General features: G+C 30.4%; 3 protein-coding genes and 1 long non-coding RNA gene across 5 annotated transcripts in view; 2 read left to right on the top strand and 2 right to left on the bottom strand.

The window, feature by feature from the left end:
- The window catches only part of TfIIS (RNA polymerase II elongation factor), a 438108-nt gene extending 423163 nt beyond the window's left edge, over positions 1–14945 (top strand). Inside the window, exons 1-3 of one of the 2 annotated variants that reach the window (XM_065501623.1) lie at positions 12875–13000; positions 13080–13166; positions 13491–14945. In XM_065501623.1, the coding sequence (XP_065357695.1) occupies positions 13098–13166; positions 13491–14390 (969 nt within the window). In that variant the 5' untranslated portion in view covers positions 12875–13000; positions 13080–13097 and the 3' untranslated portion in view covers positions 14391–14945. Of the gene's footprint in view, positions 1–12874; positions 13001–13079; positions 13167–13490 lie in introns of those variants that run through there. The other variant, XM_065501624.1, reaches the window with a different exon arrangement.
- On the bottom strand, positions 8658–9905 carry l(2)k14505 (ATP synthase mitochondrial F1 complex assembly factor 2 homolog l(2)k14505). Its single transcript, XM_065501625.1, has 3 exons — positions 9739–9905; positions 9173–9661; positions 8658–9104 (listed from the first exon to the last, which is right to left on the bottom strand). Exons 1-3 carry the CDS (start codon positions 9818–9820, stop codon positions 8854–8856), a joined length of 822 nt encoding a protein of 273 aa, XP_065357697.1. The 5' UTR covers positions 9821–9905; the 3' UTR covers positions 8658–8853.
- Positions 11493–12440, bottom strand: LOC135951565 (uncharacterized). Its single transcript, XR_010575981.1, has 3 exons — positions 12236–12440; positions 11971–12074; positions 11493–11913 (listed from the first exon to the last, which is right to left on the bottom strand). It is a non-coding gene; the product is annotated as an uncharacterized LOC135951565 (long non-coding RNA).
- A 5324-nt stretch (positions 14946–20269) lies between the features above and the next one.
- The window catches only part of ck (myosin-VIIa ck), a 59332-nt gene continuing 52917 nt past the window's right edge, over positions 20270–26684 (top strand). The window contains exon 1 of the mRNA XM_065501579.1: positions 20270–20446. The gene's annotated coding sequence lies outside the window, so the exon portion shown is untranslated. The remainder of the gene's footprint in view (positions 20447–26684) is intronic.

The following is a 26684-nucleotide window of genomic DNA, read 5'->3' as shown; positions in this document are numbered from 1 at the left end:
GGAAGACGCCATCGGCAACACGGTTACTGTTACTGGTGAACGCTACAGGGCCATGACAAATGACTTCTTACTGTCAGAATTGAATGAGCGGGGCTCATAATCCGCTTGTGATGCACGAAAAGCCCTTACATCCATTCAAGGCTTCTGTGTGGTGCGGTGTTCACGCATGAGGAGTTGTTAGACCGTATTTTTTGGAAGACGCCATCGGCAATACGGTTACTGTTACTGGCGAACGCTACAGGGCCATGACAAATGGCTTCTTACTGTCAGAATTGAATGAGAGGGTCTCATAATCCGCTTGTGATGCACGAAAAGCCGTTACATCCATTCAAGGCTTCTGTGTGCTGCGGTGTTCATGTAGGAGAAGTTATTAGACAATATTTTTTGGAAGACGCCATCGGCAATACGGTAACTGTTACTGGCGAACGCTACAGGGCCATGACAAATGACTTCTTACTGTCAGAATTGAATGAGCGGGGCTCATAATCCGCTTGTGATGCACGAAAAGCCATTACAGCAGGAGCCATAAAGTATATTGTGAAGGAATCATTTCCTGATCGCGTAATCTCCGGTTTTGACGATTTGGCATGGCCAGCAAGTTCACCATATTTAACCACCCCAGACTTCTTTTTTGGGACTACTTGAGGTCACGGGTTTATGCCAACAAGTCTTAGGCAATCGCAGCCCTTATCTCAGGTCTCCACGTAGCAATATTTATTGCTACAATTGTCAAGTTTGATTGCGTCAATGAAATTTGCGAGTGTAGACCGCAAATTGCCATAAGTAGCAATCCATTACTCAATGATTGCTTTACTGATTGCCTGAGCAATTATTTGTGATTAATTCATACATATTTAATTTCTTTAAGTACCGAAAGTAAAAAAACAAAGAAATTAGTGAAAAAAATCATTCAACACAAAATATAAGCAAAATACACATCATTTTTTCATAGAACTTTTCGCATTGAAAATTTTGTATTTCTGCCGACTTTATTGCTTGTGTTTAGCAATAAAAATTGCTACGTGGAGACCTAGGCTTAAGGATAATATTCCACAGAAATGCGAACAGTTATCACCAGAAATCTTGCGGAAAAAAAGTTATTCAAAAACAAAATTGGATGATACATTTTGCGACACCTTGTTTAAAAAAGAAGTGAATTCGCTTATATTTATTTCAATTCACCACTGCTGTCACTTTGTTAAATACACCAAGGGTTGAATTTTCAAAATTTTCTGACAACAACTACCGCATGACTTTATATTTTTGCTCATGATTTATGTCTCTAAAATAAATAAAAATCTAGTCGTATGACAAAACATTCTGAAATGATTTTATAAGATCTAAAGTTATCAAATCCTTTCCAAATCCAAATACCAGGTACTTAATAAGCCCTTCAATAACAATCATAGCAAAATTTCAAAAACAAAATACAGCTGAGCAATAAAGTGGTGTGTATTGTTAAATAATAAAATTAAATAAATTTAATAAATAAAAAAAATAATAAAGATAAAGTAGTGATGATAATAATTATATTATAGGATATATTAAAGTAATTAAATATAACCGGTTACTTAAACAAAATAAAAAATAAAAAAATAAAGTAATAAAAGGCTAACTAAAGATAATCTATCTCTATACTCAAAACAAGATCAAAATTACAATTTACAAAGGCAAAAAACGTGTTTCCAAACTACAACCCTTACAGCAAAAAAGTAACCACTCTGATATTTAGACACAAGAAAAGGTTTAATTGAAAACAAAGCAAAGTTAGAATAATAATAATAAAAATTATATAAAAACCAGCTTATTTTTTCAAAACCAAAAAAAAAAAACGAAGGCTTCAAAGTTAAAGCGATTATTTTTTACCTCATAAATACAAAACCGATTACTTTTTTGCTTACAAACATTAATAACAAGAAAATACATAAAAAGGAAAGAAAAAAGGTTTTTTGTTTTGGCCTAGACTAATAATAAACAAACAGCTAAATTTAATTAAATTTTAAGATTAGTTTTATATATAATATAAAGAAATAATAATGAAAAAAAAAGGTTATTTTTTAACTAAAGTAACTTGATAACCTCAAAATTGATTGATTAAAGAATAATAGCAAACTACCAGTTACTTTAGCTAAAAATTGTTAATAATTTAAAACAAATTTATTAAACAAAAACCAAATGATTATAATAATAATAACAACAATAATTATAAAACAAAATGTTTATAAATTTCAAAAACACAATAACAAATTTTTTGAGGCAATTTATGTAAATATATTTGCATTGTTTAAATATTTAAAAATAAAAATTACTCGCATAAGTTTAATAACAACAAAACAAAAAAAAACCGATTACTCGTTCAAAATACTAAAACAAAAAAGATTCAAAATAAAGCAAAAACCTGCTCGCTCCTTAAACTTAATTACGAAAAACAAAAGCAATCTAGCAATTGAGAATTAATTATTTAAGTTCTTTTACTTTGATTCAGTTTTATCGAATAGAAAAGCTAAGTAAATAAAGTAACAATAAAAGAAACTTGGCAGCATTAATTTGGCAGTAATGCCAAAGTTTAATGATACAGTGCAGCCAAGGCTCATATACATGTGGTATTTGTTGTAGTTCTACAAATTCGCCTTGAGTGCAGCTTTAAGTTACGATATTTACTTAACGGGGCTAAATTCAAAATTTTAATTTCAAAACTCACCTCACTGCAAATTATGTATAAACAAAAATATTAATAATAAATAAAAGTGAATAAAAAAACAAACCAAAAAAAAAAGAGAAGAGGCTTTTTATTAAGTTCAGCTTCTAAGAAGCTTTAGTTTTTTAAGCTTTTTAATTGTAGCATATCAGCATAAGTAAACATTACTTTGTTAAACATTAAAACTATGTAAAATCAACTAAAAAATTAACAAAAAAATCTATGAATATGGGGAATAAAAAATGAAAGAGAAGGGAATAAATTGAATAAAGGCCCAGCCTAGAAATCCAAAACAAAACCATAAAACATCAAAATAAAACACCCTTATAGTATAAATACGATTTGCCATTAAGAGCTAAAATTTAAGCAAAAATTATTGATAATAAAATTGTACTTGAAACCAAAACAAAACAAACAAACCAAATTCAAAATCAAGCCCTTTAAAATTATAAGCAAATTTAAATTTAAATCTGTAAAAGAAATTGAAAAAAAATAAAACCAAAAAGGCTTAGACAAATATTTTATTTAATTAATTCAAAACAAAAGAAAAACAACAAATTGTAATTATAATTTATTTTCAAAATTTATTATTAAGTAGGTCAAACAAAATAAAATTTAAAATGAAAAATTCTTTAAGTTTTTAAACAAGCTGTGTAATAATTAAATCATTCAAAAGAAAACCAAAACAAATACTCATTTTAAAAAATTAAAACCAACAAAACAAAACACTTAAAGTGTTAAAACCAGGGATAGTTTTGGGGGAAGAAACCATAAAACAGACTTCTGAAAATTTTAAATTGAAAATGACTTAAAAATGCGGAATTTTTTTTCTTCAAATTTTTAGCTTTTTTTGAAACATTTGTACAATATAAATTTATTCAAAGTATTGACCGTTCCCATCTTTCTGACATCACATGGATTCCGAGCCACAAGAGGCCAAGAGCGAATCCAGCCAATATCGGATATTATGTTCCAAAGTGAAACGTATCCCAGATAGAGCAAGGTCTCAACTTTGTTGATACAAAATTCGAAATTTTCGAAGCAAAAAAAAATTTGTTGTTAGAATAAATGACAGATATGTACCCTACAAAATGACATGTATAAGTTATTAAAGTTCAAAAGATACGCCATCTATTGTAAATCCCACATTTTTAGGTCATACGCCCAATAATATAAAAATTATATTTTTATTTCATAAATTTTTAAAAAGTTTGTATAATTCCACGGGATTTTGGGAATTTTAAATCCCCTAAATTGAGTTACCAGGAGTTAAAAGTAATTGTTAAATACTTTTTAAAATATTCCCGAATCACTATCAGGTGATTTATTTTAAAATTCCGAATCCCTGAATTCGTTCGAAGTATAAAGTTAAGAATAATTTCTGTATTCATTTTAAAAACCTAAAAAAATATATTGAGAATACTCCTCCCATTTGTTTCATTTTAAAAGAATTCTAATTCCTGGGATCCTTTAACTTTTATATTCTCTTCCCCCAAAATTTCCATCCCTAGCTGTAACACTGTGCTTAACCGCATTATTTTTAATTAATCAAAAAACAAACAAAACCAAAAACAAGAAAAACAAAAAAATAATAAATAAATAAAACCACTGTTGTTCTTATTTTAATTAATAACAATTTTTTTGCTATTATTTAATAAAAATTTTTATTAATCGAATAAAATGAAAAATTTAACGAGTAATCGTTTTTTACTCATTTAATGTCATGTTTAATTTTTTTTTTTGTTGCTAAATACTGTCGTAGTCAGTCCCCTATAAGCAATTGTAATTCCAGCCTTGAGGGCAGTGTAAAGTAATTTAAGAGCTTACTGTAGTAACTCGATAAGCCATCCTAATTCAAAAAAATACCAATGTATAAGCAGTAAATATTTGAATTCATTAATTTGCAATGTAAGTTTTATGGTTGAAAATATATGTAAGTGATAACAGATGATCGTTCTTTTTCCATTTGGACCAATATTTACCGACTTATAGCCACTTTAATGTTTTTCTTAGGAAAATTCGATTTTTGGTTAAAAATATAAGTGATCATAGATGATCGTCCTTTTTCCATTTGGACCAATATTTACGGAATTATAGCCACTTTTATGTTTTTCTTAATTTTCATATAAAAAATCGATTTTTGGTTAAAAATGTAAGTGATCACAGATGATCGTACTTTTTCCATTTGGACCAATATTTACCGACTTATAGCCACTTTTATGTTTTTCTGAATTTTCATAGAAAAAATCGATTTTTGGTTAAAACTATAAGTGATCACAGATGATCGTCCTTTTTCCATTTGGAACAATATTAACCAATTTATAGCCACTTTTATGTTTTTCTTAATTTTCACAGAAAAAATCGATTTTTGGTTAAAAGTATAAATGATCACAGATGATCGTCCTTTTTCCATTTGGACCAATATTAACCGATTTATAGCCACATTTATGTTTTTCAAAATTTTCATAGAAAAAATCGATTTTTGGTTGAAAATATAACTGATCACAGATGATCGTCCGTTTTCCATTTGGACCAATATTTACCGACTTATAGCCACTTTTATGTTTTTCTTAAATTTCATACAAAAAATCGATTTTTGGTAAAAAATGTAAGTGATCACAGATGATCGTCCTTTTTCCATTTGGAAAAATATTTACCGACTTATAGCCACTTTTATGTTTTTCTTAATTTTCATACAAAAAATCGATTTTTGGTAAAAAATGTAAGTAATCACAGATGATCGTCCTTTTTCCATTTGGACCAATATTTACCGACTTATAGCCACTTTTATGTTTTTCTTAATTTTCATACAAAAAATCGATTTTTGGTTGAAAATATAACTGATCACAGATGATCGTCCGTTTTCCATTTGGACCAATATTTACCGACTTATAGCCACTTTTATGTTTTTCTTAAATTTCATACAAAAAATCGATTTTTGGTAAAAAATGTAAGTGATCACAGATGATCGTCCTTTTTCCATTTGGAAAAATATTTACCGACTTATAGCCACTTTAATGTTTTTCCTAATTTTCATATAAAATCGATTTTTGGTTGAAAATATAAGTGATCACAGATGATCGTCCTTTTTCCATTTGGACCAATATTAACCGATTTATAGCTACTTTTATGTTTTTTTTTAATTTCCATATAAAAAATCGATTTTTGGTTAAAAATATAAGTGACGACCGTCCTTTTTCCATTTGGACCAATATTTACCGACTTATAGCCACTTTTATGTTTTTCATAATTTTCATATAAAAAATCGATTTTTGGTTAAAAATGAAGTGATCACAGATGATCGTCCTTTTTCCATTTGGACCAATATTAACCGATTTACAGCCACTTTTATGTTTTTCTTAATTTTCATACAAAAAATCGATTTTTGGTTAAAAATGAATTTTTTTTAATTTTCATATCGATTTTTGGTAAAAATGTAAGTGATCACAGATGATCGTTCTTTTTCCATTTGGACCAATATTTACGGAATTATAGTCACTTTTATTTTTTTCTTAATTTTCATATAAAAAATCGATTTTTGGTTAAAAATGTAAGTGATCACAGATGATCGTCATTTTTCCATTTGGACCAATATTAACCGATTTATAGCCACTTTTATGATTTTCTTAATTTTCATATAAAAATCGATTTTTGGTTAAAAATGTAAGTGATCACAGATGATCGTCCTTTTTCCATTTGGACCAATATTTACGGAATTATAGCCACTTTTATGTTTTTCTTAATTTTCATATAAAAAAGTGATTTTTGGTTAAAAATGTAAGTGATCACAGATGATCCTCATTTTTCCATTTGGACCAATATTAACCAATTTACAGCCACTTTTATGTTTTTCTTAATTTTCATACAAAAAATCGATTTTTGGTTAAAAATTATTTTTTTTTAATTTTCATATCGATTTTTGGTAAAAATGTAAGTGATCACAGATGATCGTCCTTTTTCCATTTGGACCAATATTTACGGAATTATAGCCACTTTTATGTTTTTCTTAATTTTTATATAAAAAATAGATTTTTGGTTAAAAATGTAAGTGATCACAGATGATCGTCCTTTTTCCATTTGGACCAATATTTACGGAATTATAGCCACTTTTATGTTTTTCTTAATTTTTATATAAAAAATAGATTTTTGGTTAAAAATGTAAGTGATCACAGATGATCGTCCTTTTTCCATTTGGACCAATATTAACCGATTTATAGCCACTTTTATGTTTTTCTTAATTTTCATACAAAAAATCGATTTTTGGTTAAAAATTATTTTTTTTTAATTTCATATCGATTTTTTGTAAAAATGTAAGTGATCACAGATGATCGTCCTTTTTCCATTTGGACCAATATTAACCGATTTATAGCCACTTTTATGATTTTCTTAATTTTTATTGAAAAAATCGATTTTTGGTTAAAAATGTAAGTGATCACAGATGATCGTCCTTTTTCCATTTGGACCAATATTAACCGATTTATAGCCACTTTTATGATTTTCTTAATTTTTATTGAAAAAATCGATTTTTGGTAAAAAATGTAAGTGATCACAGATGATCGTCCTTTTTCCATTTGGACCAATATTTACGGATTTATAGCCACTTTTATGTTTTTCTTAATTTTCATATAAAATGATCAGATGATCGTCCTTTTTCCATTTGGACCAATATTAACCGATTTATAGCCACTTTTATGATTTTCTTAATTTGCATATAAAAAATCGATTCTTGGTTAAAAATGTAATTTTCAAAGAAAAAATCGGTTTTTGGTTAAAAATGTAAGTGATCACAGATGATCGTCATTTTTCCATTTGGACAAATATTAACCGATTTATAGCCACTTTTATGTTTTTCTTAATTTTCATAGAAAAAATAGATTTTTGGTTAAAAATAAAAGTGATCACAGATGATCGTTCTTTTCCCATTTGGACCAATATTTATCGACTTATAGCCACTTTTATGTTTTTCTTAATTTCCATATAAAAAAGTTATTTTGGTTGAAAATATAAGTGATCACAGATGATCGACCTTTTTCCATTTGGACCAATATTTTCCGAGTTATAGTCACTTTTAATTTCATACAAAAAAAAAGGTTTTTGGCTGAAAATGTAAGTCGTGCTTTTTCCATTTGGGCCAATATTTACGCGCTTATAGACAGTTTTAGTGTTAGGTAAAATTTTATTGGTCAATTAGGACTATGTGAGGTACTCAGTGAAAAAGGAACTAAAAAAATTCAGCTAGTAGGAAAGTTTTGCAAGCGAAAGTTTCACCCCAAATTTAACATAAGTTTAAGATTTCAATAGGAACTTTTTCGGACTTAAATTTTTTTTCAAATTTTTGATAATCAAATTTTACCCGCAATATATTTTTTCACCAAAAAATAGTTTGAAAATTTAAATTTTTTAATATTTACCTTTAATTTCAATACTTGCAGTTTTGATTTTCTTGTAATTTTGAATAAGATTCGTATTTTTGATGTTAGTTGTCAAGTTGTAGGTTTGTTATTATTTTTTGTAATGTTATTCCTAGTTTTCTTGAGAAATTAATTCTGCATTTAGTAGATAATGTCCATTATGATTTATAAATAATGAGTTCTTCAGGATGATATTGATTTGGTGCGTATTTGCTAAAGAAAATTAAAATCTTAGATTTCGAAAAAACAAATAATTCCTAATACTACAAAAGGTTCTATATTAGAGAGATGTAAAGGTTTTTGAAAAAATTCTCTGGAAAATTTAAAGAAAAATAATTTTAAGGAGAAACAAGTGTGTTTCAGTTCATCTGCTTATGCACTCTAAATTTTAGAGTCTAAAACCTATAAATCTCTCTAATAAGAATTTAAGTACAAATCTATTCTCAGTAATTATTTAAATTGAGGTTTAAATTTTTAGATTTATTTGAGGTTAGAAAATTTTGAATATAAAACAAAAAATATTTATTTTTTTTAAGAGAAATTTCGAAATAAATTCCTTCGAAGTTTTCTTTATTTTATTTAACCACAATTCTTTAACATTGAATATCTTTTTTTAAAAAAGATCTTCAAACTCTGCTTACCTTCAACTCGTACATCAGTAGTAACAACTTTTAAAACACTATTTATAAAACTAAACACAATTACAGTCAGTGTGTTTCCATCTCAGGAAATTAAAACAAAAATTTATACTAAAGTTTTCTCCTTGACAAAATAATCCGAACGATTTAGATGCACAAATAAAACAGAAGCTGCCAAACGGGCTTGTAACTCTTGTTGGGCTATATCGTGAGCCCATTCAACACGTCCCCAAAATTTCAGCTGGTATTCCTCTTCCAAGCGGGCCAGCGTAACAGCCTTCTCCACCGATATACGTTGGTCAATGGCAGCAAAAGCCAAGATAATGGATTTCAAAGTATCAATAGCATAAACGAAACCTATAAACACCAAAATAAAAAACTATTTTAAAACATTTTACAATTTAATGCTAAAAAATCCAACCCACCATACAAAACGTCATCCGAATGTGACATTAAATATTTGGAGATTTTCATTTTATCCTCCGCGGATATTTGTGGTGGTGTTATAGTCATGGTTTTCTGTAAATTTGTACCATAACGTTCATTAAACCATTCGATCAAAGGATCCCATTCGTTGCGCTGCAAATCATGCAAATCCTTTTCGTCATCATACTGAAACAGTATGGTGTCTGTGGGTATAAAATTCAACAAATAGTTAACCATATCGATTTTTGAATGATTATTGGGATTATCAATGGCCGTAAAGCACAGGGCGGACAAGTGCATTTTCGAACTTTCTATGTGCTCTTTTTGATTATCGAATTCTGTGGCCACCGCTATAGCTAAGGGTTCACTTTTCAAACTGAATGGAGCACCCTTGGGTGTTTTCAATTTACGATGATCCAAAGTCACTTCATAGCTGCCATCATTATACAGCACTGAGGTTTTCTTATAGAAACGTTTAGGAACTGAGGCTAAAATGTTAACAAAATAAACGTTAAATAACACCTGAAGAATTTGTTTAGCCTTTACCGGGTTAGTGTAATCTTACCATAAAAACGTTTTATCAGGCTTTGTTGTGGCTGTATTACTTGTCGCCATGTGGGTTGTATTAATTTATAGAGATTATTCATAATAAATTTTATAGTTTTCTGTTATAAATTGGTAATTTTTAGAAATATTTAATTTTTTTCCAGGAAAATAAAAAAATACAAGAACGTGAAAGCAAAAACAGCTGTCCAGGCGAATTTATTCAAGGTGGTGGAAGTGGCGAGTTCAAGCAAGTTCTTTTATATTTTAATCAATGAAGTTTGACAGTTTCAACAATGTGAGTATTGTTTGTAATGTCAAACTTCATATATAAAAAATTAGTGAATTTGCTTTAAATGGTCATTGCCACAATCTTGTTTAAATTCGCCTTGGCTGCTGTAGTATATTACAGGGTTGTATTTTAGTGGAAAATAGTATTGCCGGACATTGGAAATTGTGTTTTACAGGGAAAATATGAAAATAAATACTGGATGCATTCATTTTAGAATTAAATCTTTATAAAATTAATACTTGATTGAATCATTCATGTTTTTTAAATTAAAATCTATTATAAAATAAAATTTATTTAATGATTAAGTTTTTCTTCAATTCTAATCATTTAACTGGATAGACATTTCAAAGACCCTCCCAACGGTGTATATAGATAGAGCCATGGTAATGGACAATGGGTCAAAAGGAAGCGGCCCCAATAAGCACCCAAATAACTTCCATGATTGTCATATACATATATTCTATATAGTCCTGGTCTGGTTGCTATTTAAATTCGGGGAAATCGGGCCAACAATGGAGATATAAGCAAAACGCATCTATTTTTTACCTAGTTTTGATCTACATCTAGATTATTAGGTCAGTATAGACAATATGGATGTCTAATGATACATATTTCAAAGACCTCTCCAACGGCGTATATGGTGTTATGGGAATTTGAACATACAATGGATCAAAATTGGATAAAATATATTTAACCCGAGTTTTTTTACGATATTTTTACTATAACATTTTTCTCGCCCATAATAACAATTATTCAGCAACAACTATTTCCAGTCTTTATCTTAAAGTATACTTTGGTGAATGGTATATAGTATTCTGTACAGCCGAATAGAGCTTTCTTACATGATTATTAAAAGTCTGGTTAAAAACATGTTTCCAGAAATTTGTCCAAATTTTTGGCTTCAAACAATTTCACTCGACTCAACATGCTCTTCTGAAATTCCACGGTGACATCACAAAAAAACTGAGAGATAAAATATGTACGGTAGCTTTATCGTTAGACATTGAAAAAGCATTCGATTCCGCTTGGCATAAGGGAATATTGTATAAACTGGTGGAGCTAGGAGTTGATCCTTATCTTATAAAGCTATTTCAAAGTTATTTCTCCGACCGTAAATTTTGTGTTCAGATAAACGGTTCATCCTCCAGTTTCGATAGCGTAAAGAGTGGTGTCCCCCAGGGTAGTGTTTTGGCACCCTTTCTATTCAATTTATTTCTCCACGATTTTCCGCATTCAACTGAGAACTCAAAGGCTATATTGTATGCAGACGATTGTTTAATCTACTCACATAATGAATCTCCAATACAAGCGCTTACTAACGCGGCGTTCCATCTTGGTGTTGTAAATTCCTTTTACAAATCTTGGGGAATCAGGATTAATGCAGCCAAATCTGAAGCCATCTGCCTGAGAAATGCTTCTGGTAAATGTGCCAGATTTGTGGTTCCAGAGAGCAAACTTTTGCAGCTCTCTTTTGACGGTATGGATATTCCATTTAAGGACACCATTAAGTACCTGGGCGTTAATTTTAACAAGTTAATGAAATTTAATAATCATGCCAGATTGTTCTTAACGAGGGCCAAGAGAATATCGGGTATGTTTTCCGGTTTAATGAACAGCAAATATCTTCCACAGGCGACAAAACTTCTTCTTTATAAAGTAGCTATCAGGCCGACACTCATATATGCATTCCCCATATGGTTCTCTATCTCTCCAACGGTGGCCAGGGAATTGGAAATTTTTGAGCGAAGAATACTAAGGAAATGTATTGGCAGGAATTTTCAAAGCTATACAAAACGATTTTCTAATACATACATTTATGGACAATCTGCTGTGGTACCACTCTGCAAATACGCCTTACGGCTCCAGAGGAAATTTGCTGATAATTTAGCTCTCCATGAAAATACACTGATGAATGATATGTATGAGTTTGAGAAGGAAATAGAGTGGTCAAGATGTACTTACCTGTCTCCAATAGGTATTTTGAACCAATTAATTGACAACGACGATCCCGTTCAGCTTATACTACCGGATTTCTACAGGGAAACACTCCCAGGCTCCCATAGGGGCTGAAAGGAAGGAAATGAGAAAGAAACTGTGATATTTTATTTATACATTTATTTTATTATACAATTTGTATTTTCGAATACTAATGATTGTCTATTTTATATTATTATAATTAATTTTAATTATTCCAATTTATGAACTTTTTACACTTTGTAATATTTACAATTCGTTAACATTCTGTGATATAAATGTTCTCTGTTTGTTATTGTTATTAACAGCTGTTTAGTTTAAGTGTTATTTAGTTTTATGTTTATTTATTTTGTTTACAGACTATCGCTCTGTTCGTCACACCTAATGCCGGGAGCAAGCATTTTTTTTCATATATTGAGCTGTTCGCTTTTACTTATTCATTTTTTTAAGCAAGTTGCTTTTGCCTCACACATAGTGTATTAGAATAAGACAATAATAGTTCTAAGATTATATTTTGTTATACGGTCGTTTGTATCTCATATTAAAAAAAAAAGTCTCAATAAAGTGTTTACTTACTTACTTACTTGTCCAAATTTTGAAGCTGATAGATTCATTTCAAAAATCTTCGCTTGTTTTCCTTTGGTCTGAATTTACTAAAAAGCAATATAATTGACTCAAAATTTTAAATACTTTTCCATTTTTGATGTTGTGATGATTGTCGTTTTGTTTATATATAATTTATATTTAAATACAAATAATTCCTCTTTTTAACGTCTGGTAGCTCTTTACAAACAGCATTTTCTACTACCTTTTCCATACAACCCTGTTGTTGTTAACAACACCACGCCATCTGGCAGCACCCTCAATTCCTAGTTGTCAATACAGAAAAAAAAGCGAATTTCAGTGTGAAGAAATAGTAGGAAAAAAAGGCTGTAATTTTTCTGCAACGAGAGCACACCAATTTTTTCTTAATTAAACACCTTAATTTTAACAACTTATTTAACAAAAACATTAAAAAGTAAGTTAATTTAATATAGTGCTATATAATTACTACTTGTGTATAAAGAAATTGTTAATAAATTTGTAATATATTTTAGCTAAAAATAAACGTGAAAATGAGTGTCGAAGAGGAAGTTTTTAAAATACAAAAGAAAATGAGCAAAATCACAACAAATGATGGCACGGTAAGTTTTATTCATTAATAATAATGTCCATGAACAATATAAGATCCATAACCATAAGGCTTTAAGGGGGCTGCATATGAACCACACATAAATGCTGTTGGCTCAAAGGTGCAATTAACAGTTGAAATGTGTGAGTCTCATGCGCGCCTTTTATTTGTTTCATTGCTAAAGCAAGTTGGTGGTACAGCCAGCCGGTGTTTCTTACTTTGTTATTTGGTGGTTAAGCAACAATGACTTTCAAACTGTAAATGGGTTTAAAACTAAACTAAAGAATAGTGATATTGTTTGCAATTTTAAAAAGTATTTTTTTTTTGTTTTTTCTAGGGCCAGGAACAGGCTTTGGATTTGTTAAAGGCCTTACAGTCGCTCAATATTAATTTGGAAATTTTGACCAAAACCCGTATAGGTATGACGGTAAATGAATTGCGTAAAAGCAGCAAAGACGAAGAGGTTATTGCCTTGGCTAAAACTCTAATCAAAAACTGGAAACGTTTCTTAGCTGCTCCGGGTGCCACGGCCAGCAAAGATTCTAGCAAATCGGGTAGTGACAGCAAATCCTCATCGGCTAGCAAGTCTAGTTCGTCATCCAGCAAAGATAAGGAGAAATCCTCATCAAACTCCTCCTCTAAAGACAAAGATAAGAAAGATGAGAAAAAATCTTCATCATCATCGTCAACCAAAGATGAACGTAGACCCACACAAACCTCATTTCCCGCTTCGTCGGGTATGACCGATGCGGTGCGTTTAAAATGCCGTGAAATGCTGTGCAACGCCCTTAAAGTAGGCGAAGCCATGGAAGGCTGGCCGGAACCGGAAGAAATGGCTATTGAATTGGAGGAAGCCATTTATGCCGAGTTCAGAAACACCGATATGAAATACAAAAATCGCATACGCTCTAGAGTGGCCAATTTGAAAGATTCTAAAAATCACACCTTGCGCGGCAATTACATGTGCGGTGCTGTAACAGCCCAACAATTGGCTAAAATGACACCCGAAGAGATGGCCAGTGATGAAATGAGAAAGCTGAGAGAGAAATTTGTTAAGGAAGCCATTAATGATGCCCAATTGGCCACGGTGCAAGGCACCAAGACGGATCTGCTTAAATGTGGCAAGTGTAAGAAACGTAATTGTACCTATAACCAACTGCAGACCCGATCAGCTGATGAACCTATGACCACTTTTGTCATGTGTAACGAGTGCGGTAATCGCTGGAAGTTCTGCTGAAATAATAATAAATCTCAGCTTAAACACCAACACCACCACCACCTCCAACACTACCAACAATCCATATATTGTTTACTTTTATTTTCTTAAAATCCCAATTTTTAAATAACTGTAACAAATCAGTTTTAATTTTTTTTTTTCATTTTTATTATCTTTTTTTTTTTGGCTTTCTTTAATTTTAATATGATTTCTTTTTAACCACCAATAAGGGCCTACACTAAACTGTAGGCTTTTAAAGTTTTTTTTGATTAAAATTTGTAGTAAAGAAAAAAAAAACATTGTGAAAGAAATTTATTAAAATACTGTTGAGAAGTATAATTTTACCACAAATGTTTATTGTAAAATCTTAGTCGTTATAGTTAGTCCTTCGCATATCGTCACCACATAGATATGCTCTTTATAAGATGATAAAAATACTGGTTTTCTTTTGTAAATAACCAGTTGTGAAGAGTTATTTTTTTTTTAATTTAAAATACTCTTGTTAATTTGGACATAGTATATACAAATAATTAATAAATAAAAATGATGCTAAAAATACAGACATACATACAAAAACTTTAAGTACTTAATTAAAAAAAACAAAATATTTCAATAAACTTGTGCAAAAATTTAAATATTTTAAAATAAAATTAAATTTATGTAAATTACAATAAATTAAAAACAAAGAAAATAATGGTAAAATTACCTCCTGGTATTCTAAACCAGGAGGTAGTAATACCTCAATTTCAATATTTACAGTTGGGGAAAATCCATCTCTAAAATATCCATCATTATCTTAACAATTAACCAGTGAATTTATCAAGTGTCGCTCATATGTTCACATGTGAAAACAGGTTTGTTTACTCGAAAGTAAACCGAATGTTTTCGTTTTGAAAATATATGTTTTGGGTGATTTGTAAATCAAATCTACATGATGTACTCGTTTTATTTTCGTGAGTAAATCAACCTGTTTTAATGTACAAAATCGTTTTTGAAAATCGCTCGTAATTCCAATAAATTTCGAATGCTTGGAATAACAACAATATAAATTTCTATACATTTCTGCCCCATAACCTTAAGACAAGAAAACTGAGTTTTTGAAAACTTTTATTTTCGGACAGATTCTGTCAACTTTTCTTTGGTAAGAATTGTCAAGAATCTGACCATTTGTAATTCCAAAAAGCAGAGAAAACACATGTCCAAGTCATTGAAGGGTGCTCCATTTACTTCGAAGTTGTCGTTGGGCTTTATTTGTTTCAAAGACAGTATTTTGTTTTGAAATGACAAAATTGTGAGGTATAAGGGTGATTACAAAAGGATTGTGGGAACTTTTTGAACAATGCGTTTTCGGTTCGCCTAATGTCTCGTTTTGGCGATTTGACTTCAACAGCAAAGTAATACAAAACATGAAAGAGTGCTATATTCGGCTACGCCAAATCTTATGTGATGGTCATATCAAAGTTTACTTTAAGAAAAATATTGGTGAAGAGTGAAGTGAAACAAAAAGATATGTTTGGTGAAAAAAATTGGTATGAAATGTAAGTTATTGGTGCCATCGGAAAGTTGATTTCAACATAGAGGCGGATTATATCTACTCCGCTATCTATACCGATCCAGAATATACAGTGGCTCAATAAAGAAGTCGGGCAAGCAATCATTGTAAATAAACTTCTATATTTCGCAAATCGCAGAATTGTTTAAAATATTAATTCATAATAATCATGTTTACATGTTGTTTTAAAAATTAAAGAAAACAATTGCTTTAATTCATATAAATACAAAATAATAAAGAAAATTAAATTATGGCTGTTAAGGTGGCATCAAAATAGTAGTCGGACACTTGGAATTCACTGCCCCTTATCAGTTGTTTGTATAGTTTTGTACTTAGTAGGAAATCCATTGCGTTTAACAACAGCTTCCAATCTTCCTGGCATTGATTCTACTAAATTTCTGCTTATAGTTGGATCAATTTTCACCAATTCGTTTTTAAGGCTTTTATGAGGTTTTGTGAGCAGAGACAAAGCTAATGATAGGTTGATGTCGTATAAAGTTCAGAAAGTTCCAGATCGCAATGCGTTAAAGAACCTATAAAAAAATACATCAGTTATGTGATGGAAGATGAAACTTGTGTCCTGACAGACTTTTCACAACTTCCGGGTCAAGATTTTAATGTGGCTGTAATGTTCAAGAATAATACCGGACAAAAAACCAATAAAATTCCCCAAGAAGTTTCTTGTGTGGTAATTGAATATTTATCACGGTTTTTTTTTGTTTGAATCCAGCATAAAAAAATCGTTTTTTATGCTGGAATGGTTTCAATTCCGTAGTTTTTATTCCGATCGATTTCATTTTAGGTTCTTCAGATTCCGTGTAACTTATTAATTCAAAAAATATTTAATAATTCCATATTTCTGATTTTAATTTGACAACGTTTGTAATATTAGAACAAAAGTGAAGTTTTTGGTACAGCAATTGATTAAAATTTGTAGAAAAACAAATAAATACAAAGAAATATCAATTCCACTTTGAAAACTGAAAGTGGTTTCATTCCGAAAGAAATTTTCGTTTTACTTTTTCTGAAGAAGCAAAATACGGAATTAATTCCACTTTCGATCGGAATGGAATTCTGTGACAGGCCTGATAAACTAGAAAGCTTCCATTGTTTTGCCAATTTTATAAATGGATAAAAATACCATTTGAATACAATTTGATATTGAATACAAATTAAATTTTCCACCCCTGTTGTATATGTTAACACAAGACAAAAATGTTGCATACTTTTAGGCAGTTTTAATACTAATCGATTTAAACAGAAATAACGGTATATTTTATAATTGTTATATAATTTCAGCAACAGATTTCATTAGAAAAATCGGTTTCAGATGTAGACTAAAGACATAAATTTCACAATTTTACTAGTTTTTAAGAACACATTTTGCAACAATGTTTTCCATAGAAAATTTTGTGTATACCAGTGTTTTCTATAGAAAATCTTTTGTATAACAGTATTTTCTGTAGAAAATGTTCTGAATAACAGATAACATTAAATGTTGTGTATGATAGGCTTTTATATTGTACATACAAATATTTTCTATAGGTAGTATTTTATTATAAAATTTGCACCTTAGAGCTATGCTAATATGAAAATAATTAAAAATTTAAATTTCAGCACTCCAAAGTTTTTTTCCGGGAGTTTTTTCCCATTGAATTTGAATAGGAAAAATGATAAAAGGGGAAAAACTCCCGGGGAATTTTTATTCATAGAGCGGAAACTAGAAAAAAACTCAAACAATAAAATTACTCAAAATAATCACACATACGTGTGTTGTTTTTGTTTTCACATAGTTTTTTCTACTAATACATTCTCACCACTTAGGTATCTGACAACTGAGTTAGGTCTTTGACAGGAGAAAATCGCTCTATGTCTATTCTCTATGCCTCTAGACTTGGGAATAATCAAAAATTCAAATACTTTTATCGAAAGAGATAGTTAAATTTTAAACAACGATCTGGAAGAGTAGCGCAAAAACTCTTTAAACGTTTTACAAGGAATAAGAACCACAAGGCGTGTAAAAGTGTTCAAAAAATCAACAATTGTTAAATGTTTTGCGACTTGTGACTTTGTCGAGTGCCCAAATATTTTAATTACAGAAAATGTTTATCTCCAAGGCTTATTAAAAAAAAACATTTTAATTTTACAGCACAGTTTGATGATTTTCTGAATTTCGATAAAATTACTTCTACTAGGGTTCATAATTTCCCGGACATTTTTCTTTTACCAGGAGGAAATTAAAAAATATTTTCACTCCTGGGAAAAATTTAAATCAGTGACAGCACGGGTAAAACGGATTTGTATCGGATTATTTATTTGTTATTGCTCCTCTTCACTGAAATCCACTACCGAGGGGAAAGTCTGCACATAATCGCATGAATTTAGCGTTTTAAAAGTGAAGTATAAAATAACTATATTTGGTTGTACAAGGTTGGTCCAACCTTTGAATTTCGACTATGTTAAATCCGTAAAACATACGAAGTTAGTTTCGAAAGAGAAATTGTTCAAATCAAAAGAAATTTTAAACCTTATTATTGTTACGAAATTGTACTTGAATTTAAATATAACGATTTTAACAGCTGATTTAAAGTTGCATAATGCTTTCAAATAGCAGTGCCCAAATTATTAAGATTGAATAAAAGCTTTCAGTTGACCATTGATCGTAAGTATGGCAACGCTGCGACCGTGTATTCGAATTCGAATATTCAGTTAAAGAACATTGTAGAAAGTACACCACAGATGGCGTATTAGAAAGCTCTAGACTGTTAAAGAGCAATCTAGAGTGCAGATGGCAGTGTTATAAATAGTGGTAGAGGTTGCAGTCGTTAGTGAGTTTATCAGAGACGCTTTTCGAATAAACATCAACTGAGTGCTGTATTTTTCAAGTGAATTCGTGTACATTATAAAGTGTGTCTGTATTTCTGCGAATTTATAAACATATACATATAAAAACAACATTGAGTGACTATTTAATTCTGTTGTTGTACATTTTAAATAAATAAAGAGTTGTTACAATTTTTAAACTACTAAACGGCTTTTATTTGCAATCAAAAGTATCCGGTTTATTTAAAGGAAATAAACCAACGTTTTGAAAAGGTTAAAGAAATTCTAAATCAAACTAATGCATTAAACACATTCAAGACAACAGGCTACACGACTACACGAACACAAATTCTGCTGGTTACAGTTGTAGTCGTGTGGCAGCTACTGAATTATTTTAAAGACGACAGCTACAAAGTAAACAGCTGATTAATAATTCAGTGGTGCCACTTTAATAAAAAATAACCGTACAAAATTCCAAAGTAATTAAGACTGAAACAATTATTTTGAGTAAAAATATATATATGGTTATAATTAATTATGTACCTGTTATTAATTTATTTCAATATGGTTATCAGAAACTTCTCTTAATTAAGTAAAAAAAATATATTTTTTTAAGCACTAATTTGATTTACATTTTTTTTATTATATTAGCAACACTATTTCTGTTTTGTAGTTTACAAAAATAGAAATTTGCCTAATTCGGCTACATCGGCATGAGTAGTCGTGTGGCCGTGTAGCTGTGCTGTCGTTAAAATAATCGTCTCCATATAAACATGTGCATTTTATTTTTGACAGATTGAAGTTGGTAGCCTGCTGTCTTGAATGTGTTTAATGCATAATGCTAAACTAAATATAATAAATAAAAATCATTTAAATATTTGATAATTTATAGAAAAATAAAAGTAAAAATCATGCATTTAAAGGTTAAAAAAATCTAAACTATTTGTTTTATTTGTTTTTATTATACCAAGATTTCTTTCACTGATACAACAAACCGATAGCTATAACAAAATATTTTTCCATACCTTCATATTTGTTATATTGAAGTTTCACTGTATTTTGATACCGAAGATAAATGTCGTTTTTCCATCCATGGTTGATATGTTTTTTTTTACAAGATAAAAAATATTGCATACTTTTAGGCAGTTTTAATACTACCAGATTTTAACAGAAATAACGGTAGGTATTTCTACATAGTTTGATTAACTGATTTCTTTAGTAAAGGCTGTTTCAGAATAAATTAAACAATTTTAACTTGTTTTTAAGTACGACTACTTTTTACAAAAATAATCGGTTTTTTGATTTTCTTTTAAGCACTTGTTGCATCATTAATTCAAGCCGGCTAATACCCAACAACAACCAAAATTCTCATTACACTTTAACTCACTCTTTTTAGTAAACTCACTTATACCAACAAATGATCTAACAAATTTTAGTGAGTAAAAAAAAAAACAAACAAACAAATGTCTTACTAAGAGAGAGAGGAGATACAGTGAAGCAGCAAAGCGAAGAAGAGCTAACAAAGCGATAATAATATGTACTAACAACAACCACAAAGCAGTCAAACAAAATACGTTACAGTTTAGTACGAGTTTACCTGTCGTCGTGTTAAGTTGAATTTAGCGGAAAAGAACAGAACTGAAAACAAAGTGAAAAACAAACAGTGAAAAAAAACAAACCCAGTAAACGGTTTATTAAAGTGGTGAGAAAAATAAATGAAAAAAAATAACAAGAATTATAAAATCTAAAATAAACAAGTAAGAGTGCTATATTCGGCTGTGCCGAATCTTATATACCCTTCACCAAATTATACTTCAAAATTTTAAATATTTTTAGGTAAACAAAATTTAATTTTTTTTTAGTTGTTTTTTTCATTTTTTGGAAAAAAAATTATTATAAATTTTTTTTTTTTAAATTTAAATTTAAATTTTTTTTTTTTAAAATTTTAAAAATTTTTTTTTGGTTTTTAAAAATTTTTTTTTGAAAAAAAAAATTCGGGTTAAAAATTTTTTTTCCCGATTTTGACCCATTGTAGGTCCAACTTAATATGGTCTTATATACGTCGTTGCAAATGTCTTTGAAATATCTATCATTAGATATCCATATTGTCTATATTAATGTCTTAGTAATCCAGATATAGGTCAAAAATTGGTCAAAAATCGAGGTTGTCTTGGTTTTTTCCTCATATCTCAGCCATTTGTGGACCGATTTTGCTGATTTTAAATAGCAAAATTCTCGAAAGCATGTCTGACAGAATTATTGAAGATTTGGATCCCGAAGATATCTGGGGTCTTCAGAAAACTGATTTCAACAGACAGACAGACAGACAGACGGACAGACAGACAGACAGACAGACGGACATGGCTTAATCGACTCCGCTATCTATAAGGATCCAGAATATATATACTTTATAGGGTCGGAAATGAAAAATGTAGAAATTACAAACGGAATGACAAACTTATATATACCCTTCTCACGAAGCTGAAGGGTATAAAAAAATAAAATAATAAAACGAAACAACAACAACAAGAAAAAAAGGTGTAGATACTCAAAGCAAAAGCGGTTTTTTGTGTTGTTGTTATTGTTGCTGTTGGTAGTATTTCGTATTTTGTTTTAATGAAAATAGAAACGAGACGAGAGTGTACGCAGAAAAAATAACTGAAGTGAAAATAATTTAAGGAAAATGCAATAAATTAATAAAACAAAAAAACACACACACACTTGGCTTAAACAGCCACCTAATTAATTAAACACGTAAAAACCCACAAACAGCAAGTGCTTTTTTTATCTGCAGAAACCAAAAAAAAAATAAATCTTTATTAAAAAAAATATATATAAAGTGAGTGTGTAGCTGGCTAGCTTTGGATTTGTGAGTGTGTAGTATTCAATATAAAAAGAAACCAGGAAATGCATTCAGGCAAAGTAACCTGTTGAAAAATATGTGAATTGACCTATTTATGTAACCTGTTTTAAAATCCCAACCATAACTATTTCGTACAAGATAAAAAAAAACGCAGAAAAACTGGGATTAACCGTTTCTTTTTAGATTTTTTTTACTCAACTCTTCTAGGCTCTCTAGAAGTTTGGACTAAAAACAGAACGACAAATTGTTTTTAAAACCAGAAATTATTAAAAAAAGTGTTAATTATTTAATTTAACAAATAATTTTTAAAAGTTAAAGAAAAACAAAACAAATGCAAAATTGTATTAGAAATTTATTAAAAATTTAACACTTTTTCTTAATAATTGCCCAATGACTTTTCTCATCTCTATATGAAACGCAAAAAAAAAAGATAATAAAAACCAAAGAGAGAGTTAAATACAGCCATAGAGACATTCAGTTAGAAATTGAGCACAAAAAATACTAAACGAATAGAGCATATAGCAGTGCATTCACCTTAAAACCAGACTGCCAGAGACAAGAATTAGAAAGAATCTAATGAACATAACACGAAAAGAACAGGCAACTGTATGAGGTTGGGATGAAAAGTCTATTTGGCAGCAAGAAAATTATGTTGTTCAGCTGTAAGCATCATCTAGCCACTGACTGGAATGAGTAAGTCATTCGGGATGAAATTTTGATCGTTAAAAGTTTAAGGAACTGGCTCAAGTTTTTTTTTTTTGAATACCTACTTGGAATTCATATCTCTATTATGCACATCCAATCTCTTATCAGAATACAGGGGATTTTAACTGTTTTCTAGAAATGCGAAATCTACTTTCAGAAGCCTAATCGTTAACCTGCTCTTGTAAGCTCCATCCAGTTACATACAGGGATGTATATAGATAGATTTCAGGTATACTGCCTGAAATTAAGCTTATTAAAAGCTTTGGGAACTGGCTCAAGTTTTTTTTTTTGGAATACTTGGAAATCATATCTCTCTACATTCAATCTGATTCCAGAATGCTGGTATTTTTTAACTGCATACTAGGAATACAAACTCTTTTTTTCAAGTCAAAAGAAAGTTGTCAATTAGTTGATCACGCCGATTTCGATCAACTAATTGACAACTTTCTTTTGGCTTGCGAAAGTTTATTTGAATCAGGTTTAATATTTGAAAATGTTCATATTTGTATCAATAATTATGGGTATCTATAGTACATATACTTTAACTGTTTAGAGGTATCTTTGACTAAGAAAGGAAGCTCAACTTTTAGACTTAAGAGCGTGCAAACTATACTATAACTACTCCTGTACACAATCGTATTTTTTAAAAATCCATCGGACGGAAACGCTGGAAATCTGGGAATACGTGATCGTAGTATCGTCATTGATCGATAACTTGACTAGGAAAGGGAGCTCAACTTTGGGGATCCAAGATCAAGCAACTAATCTATCAAACTGGGGATACTTGTTCGAAGACAAGGACTAAATATAACTCAATGATTCCTGAAAGAATTGCGGGCGTGCAAAATGTACATTAAGAAGCCAAGTTCGATCAACTTGCGGCAAATAATCGTATTGGTATTAATAATCAACCTACATACACTCTGGTACGGAAACTCTTCTGGGAATACTTGATCGTAGACTATCGTTATGTTACTTAAATATAACTATCAGCGATCAAAGGTTCTGAAAGAAATTAGGCGCGCAGTATTGTTGTTAATTTCCCATGATCTCTCTAGAATTTGTCACAAAGAGTACAAAGTAATTCCTTTGTTGCCTGGATGTCTTATTTTTAAGACAATGCATAAGGTTAAGAGATGCATTGTTGCTGTGCTTCAACGCTAAGACTGTTGCTCCCGGTTTCGATGAAAACTAGGAAGGTTGCTTGGAATTCAAGAAATTCTTTAACTAAATTTTATTAAGTTAATTTGAATGACCAACTGATATTGCAAGCTGGGGATATGTGAACGCAATATAACGTTCATAGGTTAAAGACTCTGATACTCGCCTTCAGTTGTGAGGTAGTTTATGATATTAATTTGACAAAATTTCTGTATAACTTGTCACAGAGACGTTGAGTAGGTGTTGTTGTTGTAACAGCTCTGCTGTCGTCGAAAGTTCATCTCTGGAGAAAAATTCGGTTGATACAACTGTCGCTCAGCTATCTATATTTGGTGAGACTTGGGTCGTTCCGGAACGATTACCCAATTGACAATGGAACGATGAGGAGATGTCCGTACATCAACTGTTATGCCTGAGAGGATCTATCACAGATTTACGTCAGAATGTTTAGTGATGGATTGGAACTAATCTAGCGAGCTGAGAATACAAGTTCGAAGACGTGTAACCTAAATATAACTATCAAAGGTCAAATATTTTGGACAGGAATTAAGCGTTTTTAGATGAGAGACGTGTTATGGCATTAATTTCCAATGATTTCTGTTGAATTTGTCTCGAACAGGTGAAGACAGAACTTCAGATCATCAGAAGGTCCAAAGGTCAAATACTCTTCACAGGAATTTTGCGCTTTTAGCTGAAAGGCGAGTTATAACATTAATTTCCCATGATTTCTATTTAATTTATCTTGAAAAGGAGAAGATGCTCATGGATCTGTCGGAGATGAACGTCAGAAGTATTAGTGATACATTGATTCTCTATTTTAGTGATTCATTGAAGTGCAATGACTAAAAAACTTTTTGCAGTAATAATTTAATTGCATCAAGAAGTCGTGTATTATGTTAATGAGAAATCCATTAAAACTTTCGCCTTGATATACAAATTATCCAATAAAGAAATCCCATGTATGCCAAAATAAATGGAATATGAAATCGTTCAAATATCTGCCATGGTTTCAAAAGCTGCCATGGATTCGAGATGTGTAATTTTCAATGATTCTTCCGCTTAGATATTGAATTTGTGCGATGGCCGGGGTTAATCCGACTTTGAGGGCATCGGTGGGTTGCGTCTTATTTGCATAGACCAACGACTTCAGGAAACCCCACAAGATAGTATAGCGGGGTCAACTCGCTCGATCGTGTTGGCTAATTCATGCCATCTATGTGGAGATAAACCTACCTTCAAATCGTTCATGCAGAATGTCCATTTTTGCATTTAACACGTATGGCTGCAACCATTTATCGTTCATCTCTAAATCGCTCAGTTGGGGACTAATGAATTTGGTTATCTATGATCTGCAGCGTTCGTCATTTTCCGAGGAAGTGATACCGCCAACCCAAAATCCTCACAAAACAGTAAATTTGTGTGAATTGTCACTTGAAATGAACCTCGCTGAAAACGGGAAAAGTTAGCACTAATGAATACTCATCTTATTTTTACCACGTGCATTGATAAATTCTCTCACTGTGCTGGAACAAAATTGTTCGAGTATGTCAAATCCAATGACCGTTATTTCATCCTAATCCAATGAATTTTTTTACGATACTAGTTTTAATATTTCGCTGTTAAGCTCCATTTGCAGTTACCGATATCAACATGGATCAGTTATTGATTGGTTTCAGACCACATATTGGTGTTTTAAATTCAGTTACTGCTAAAAAACCTCTATTGATTCTGCTGCTCATCACACAGGGTTATAAGATCTGAAAATAAGTTCCATAGAATTCTTGTTTGAATTGTTCAGACGTCGATCTTTTGTCGCGAAACCCCGAGCAAAATCAGAAAGTTGGACTACAATTAATTTACAGTTGGGACATGTTTCAATCTGCTTTTAAAACTTCGAATAGCATCTCCTGCTTTTTGAAGAACTTTTCAGATTACCCCAGTTTTAGATGGCCAGACAGATAGACAGTCTGACGGGCGGTTAGATGTACCAGTATAAATGGTACAAATGTTTTGAAAAAAAAAGTTAGAAATTATAACAAGGCCTAAACAAATACTTAACAATCTCGTTATTGTGGCTGTTGCTTTTCTATTATGCTCATAAATGTAAGACTCTATTACAAAGAGCTAAAACAAAAGAGTTGTTAGAAGAGAGATAGAGCCAGAGAATAGGTAAAGATAAGAGAGAGTGTGATAATAATAGTGGTAGTAAAGCATGACAGTGACAATAATTAAAAATAGCTGCATTAAATATTTGGGGAATTTGAAAATATTTTGCAAGAGAATTAAGATATAAAGCAAACAATTGATTAATGACTTGTTACAAAGTAATTAATATTTGGATTTAATCTTAGGAATAGGAATAATTGCCAAGATCATTATTCACGTTTTAAAACTTTAGGAAATATCATCAAAATCTCTGAAGAATCCGCAAGACTTCATAGACCAAAAATTTTCTTAAACCCCTAATATTTTTAACTAATTTAAACAGCAAATTTCTTCTCACATTTCACAAAGCCAGCCAGCGATGAGAGCCTCATCTGCTGGAACATTTCAACAGTTTCGCATTTACCGACAGTCCAAGTCAAACCTACAGACATTGACAACGTTGAAACATTTTTAGTTTTGTTTTTTTTTGTTCACAATTTTAAAATAATATAAAAAAAATTAAACTTGTAAATACAACAAATTCGCACAAAACGCCAGGTGCAATAACTTGTTGTTACAAACTGGAAGAATAAAAACAAGACAGCAGTGCAATTCATGCAACACAAAGAGGCAGCAACAAAGGCAACTAACTGACACATAAATAAAAAAATAAATAAATAAAAAGTTATAAGCCAAGAATTAAGTGCGTGGAAATGTTGCATGCCACATATGTATTTAAAAAAAAGAAACAAAATTATATATAATATAAAATACAATTAATAAAATACAATTTCCAATACCGGTTGTTTTAAAACTGCAAAAAATTTATAAAGAGAAAAAACTTGTTTTAAAAGTGTAACTAGCAAATACAATTAAAAGCGGATAAAATAATGTTTTTAATAAAGAAAATGATAAAATTTTATGAAATACAATAAATAATACCTACAAAATAATATAAAACAAGTAAAAAACTTATTTTTTTAATAATAAATAAACAAAATATTATTTGTAATCTAAATTTAAAGACAAAAATTAAACATTTCCTAACAATTTGTTATTTAAATAG

This window comes from Calliphora vicina, chromosome 2, assembly GCF_958450345.1.
Source record: "Calliphora vicina chromosome 2, idCalVici1.1, whole genome shotgun sequence".
In the NCBI taxonomy this organism is placed as follows: Eukaryota; Metazoa; Arthropoda; class Insecta; order Diptera; family Calliphoridae; genus Calliphora; species Calliphora vicina.
This window is presented reverse-complemented; position numbering and strand designations above follow the sequence as displayed.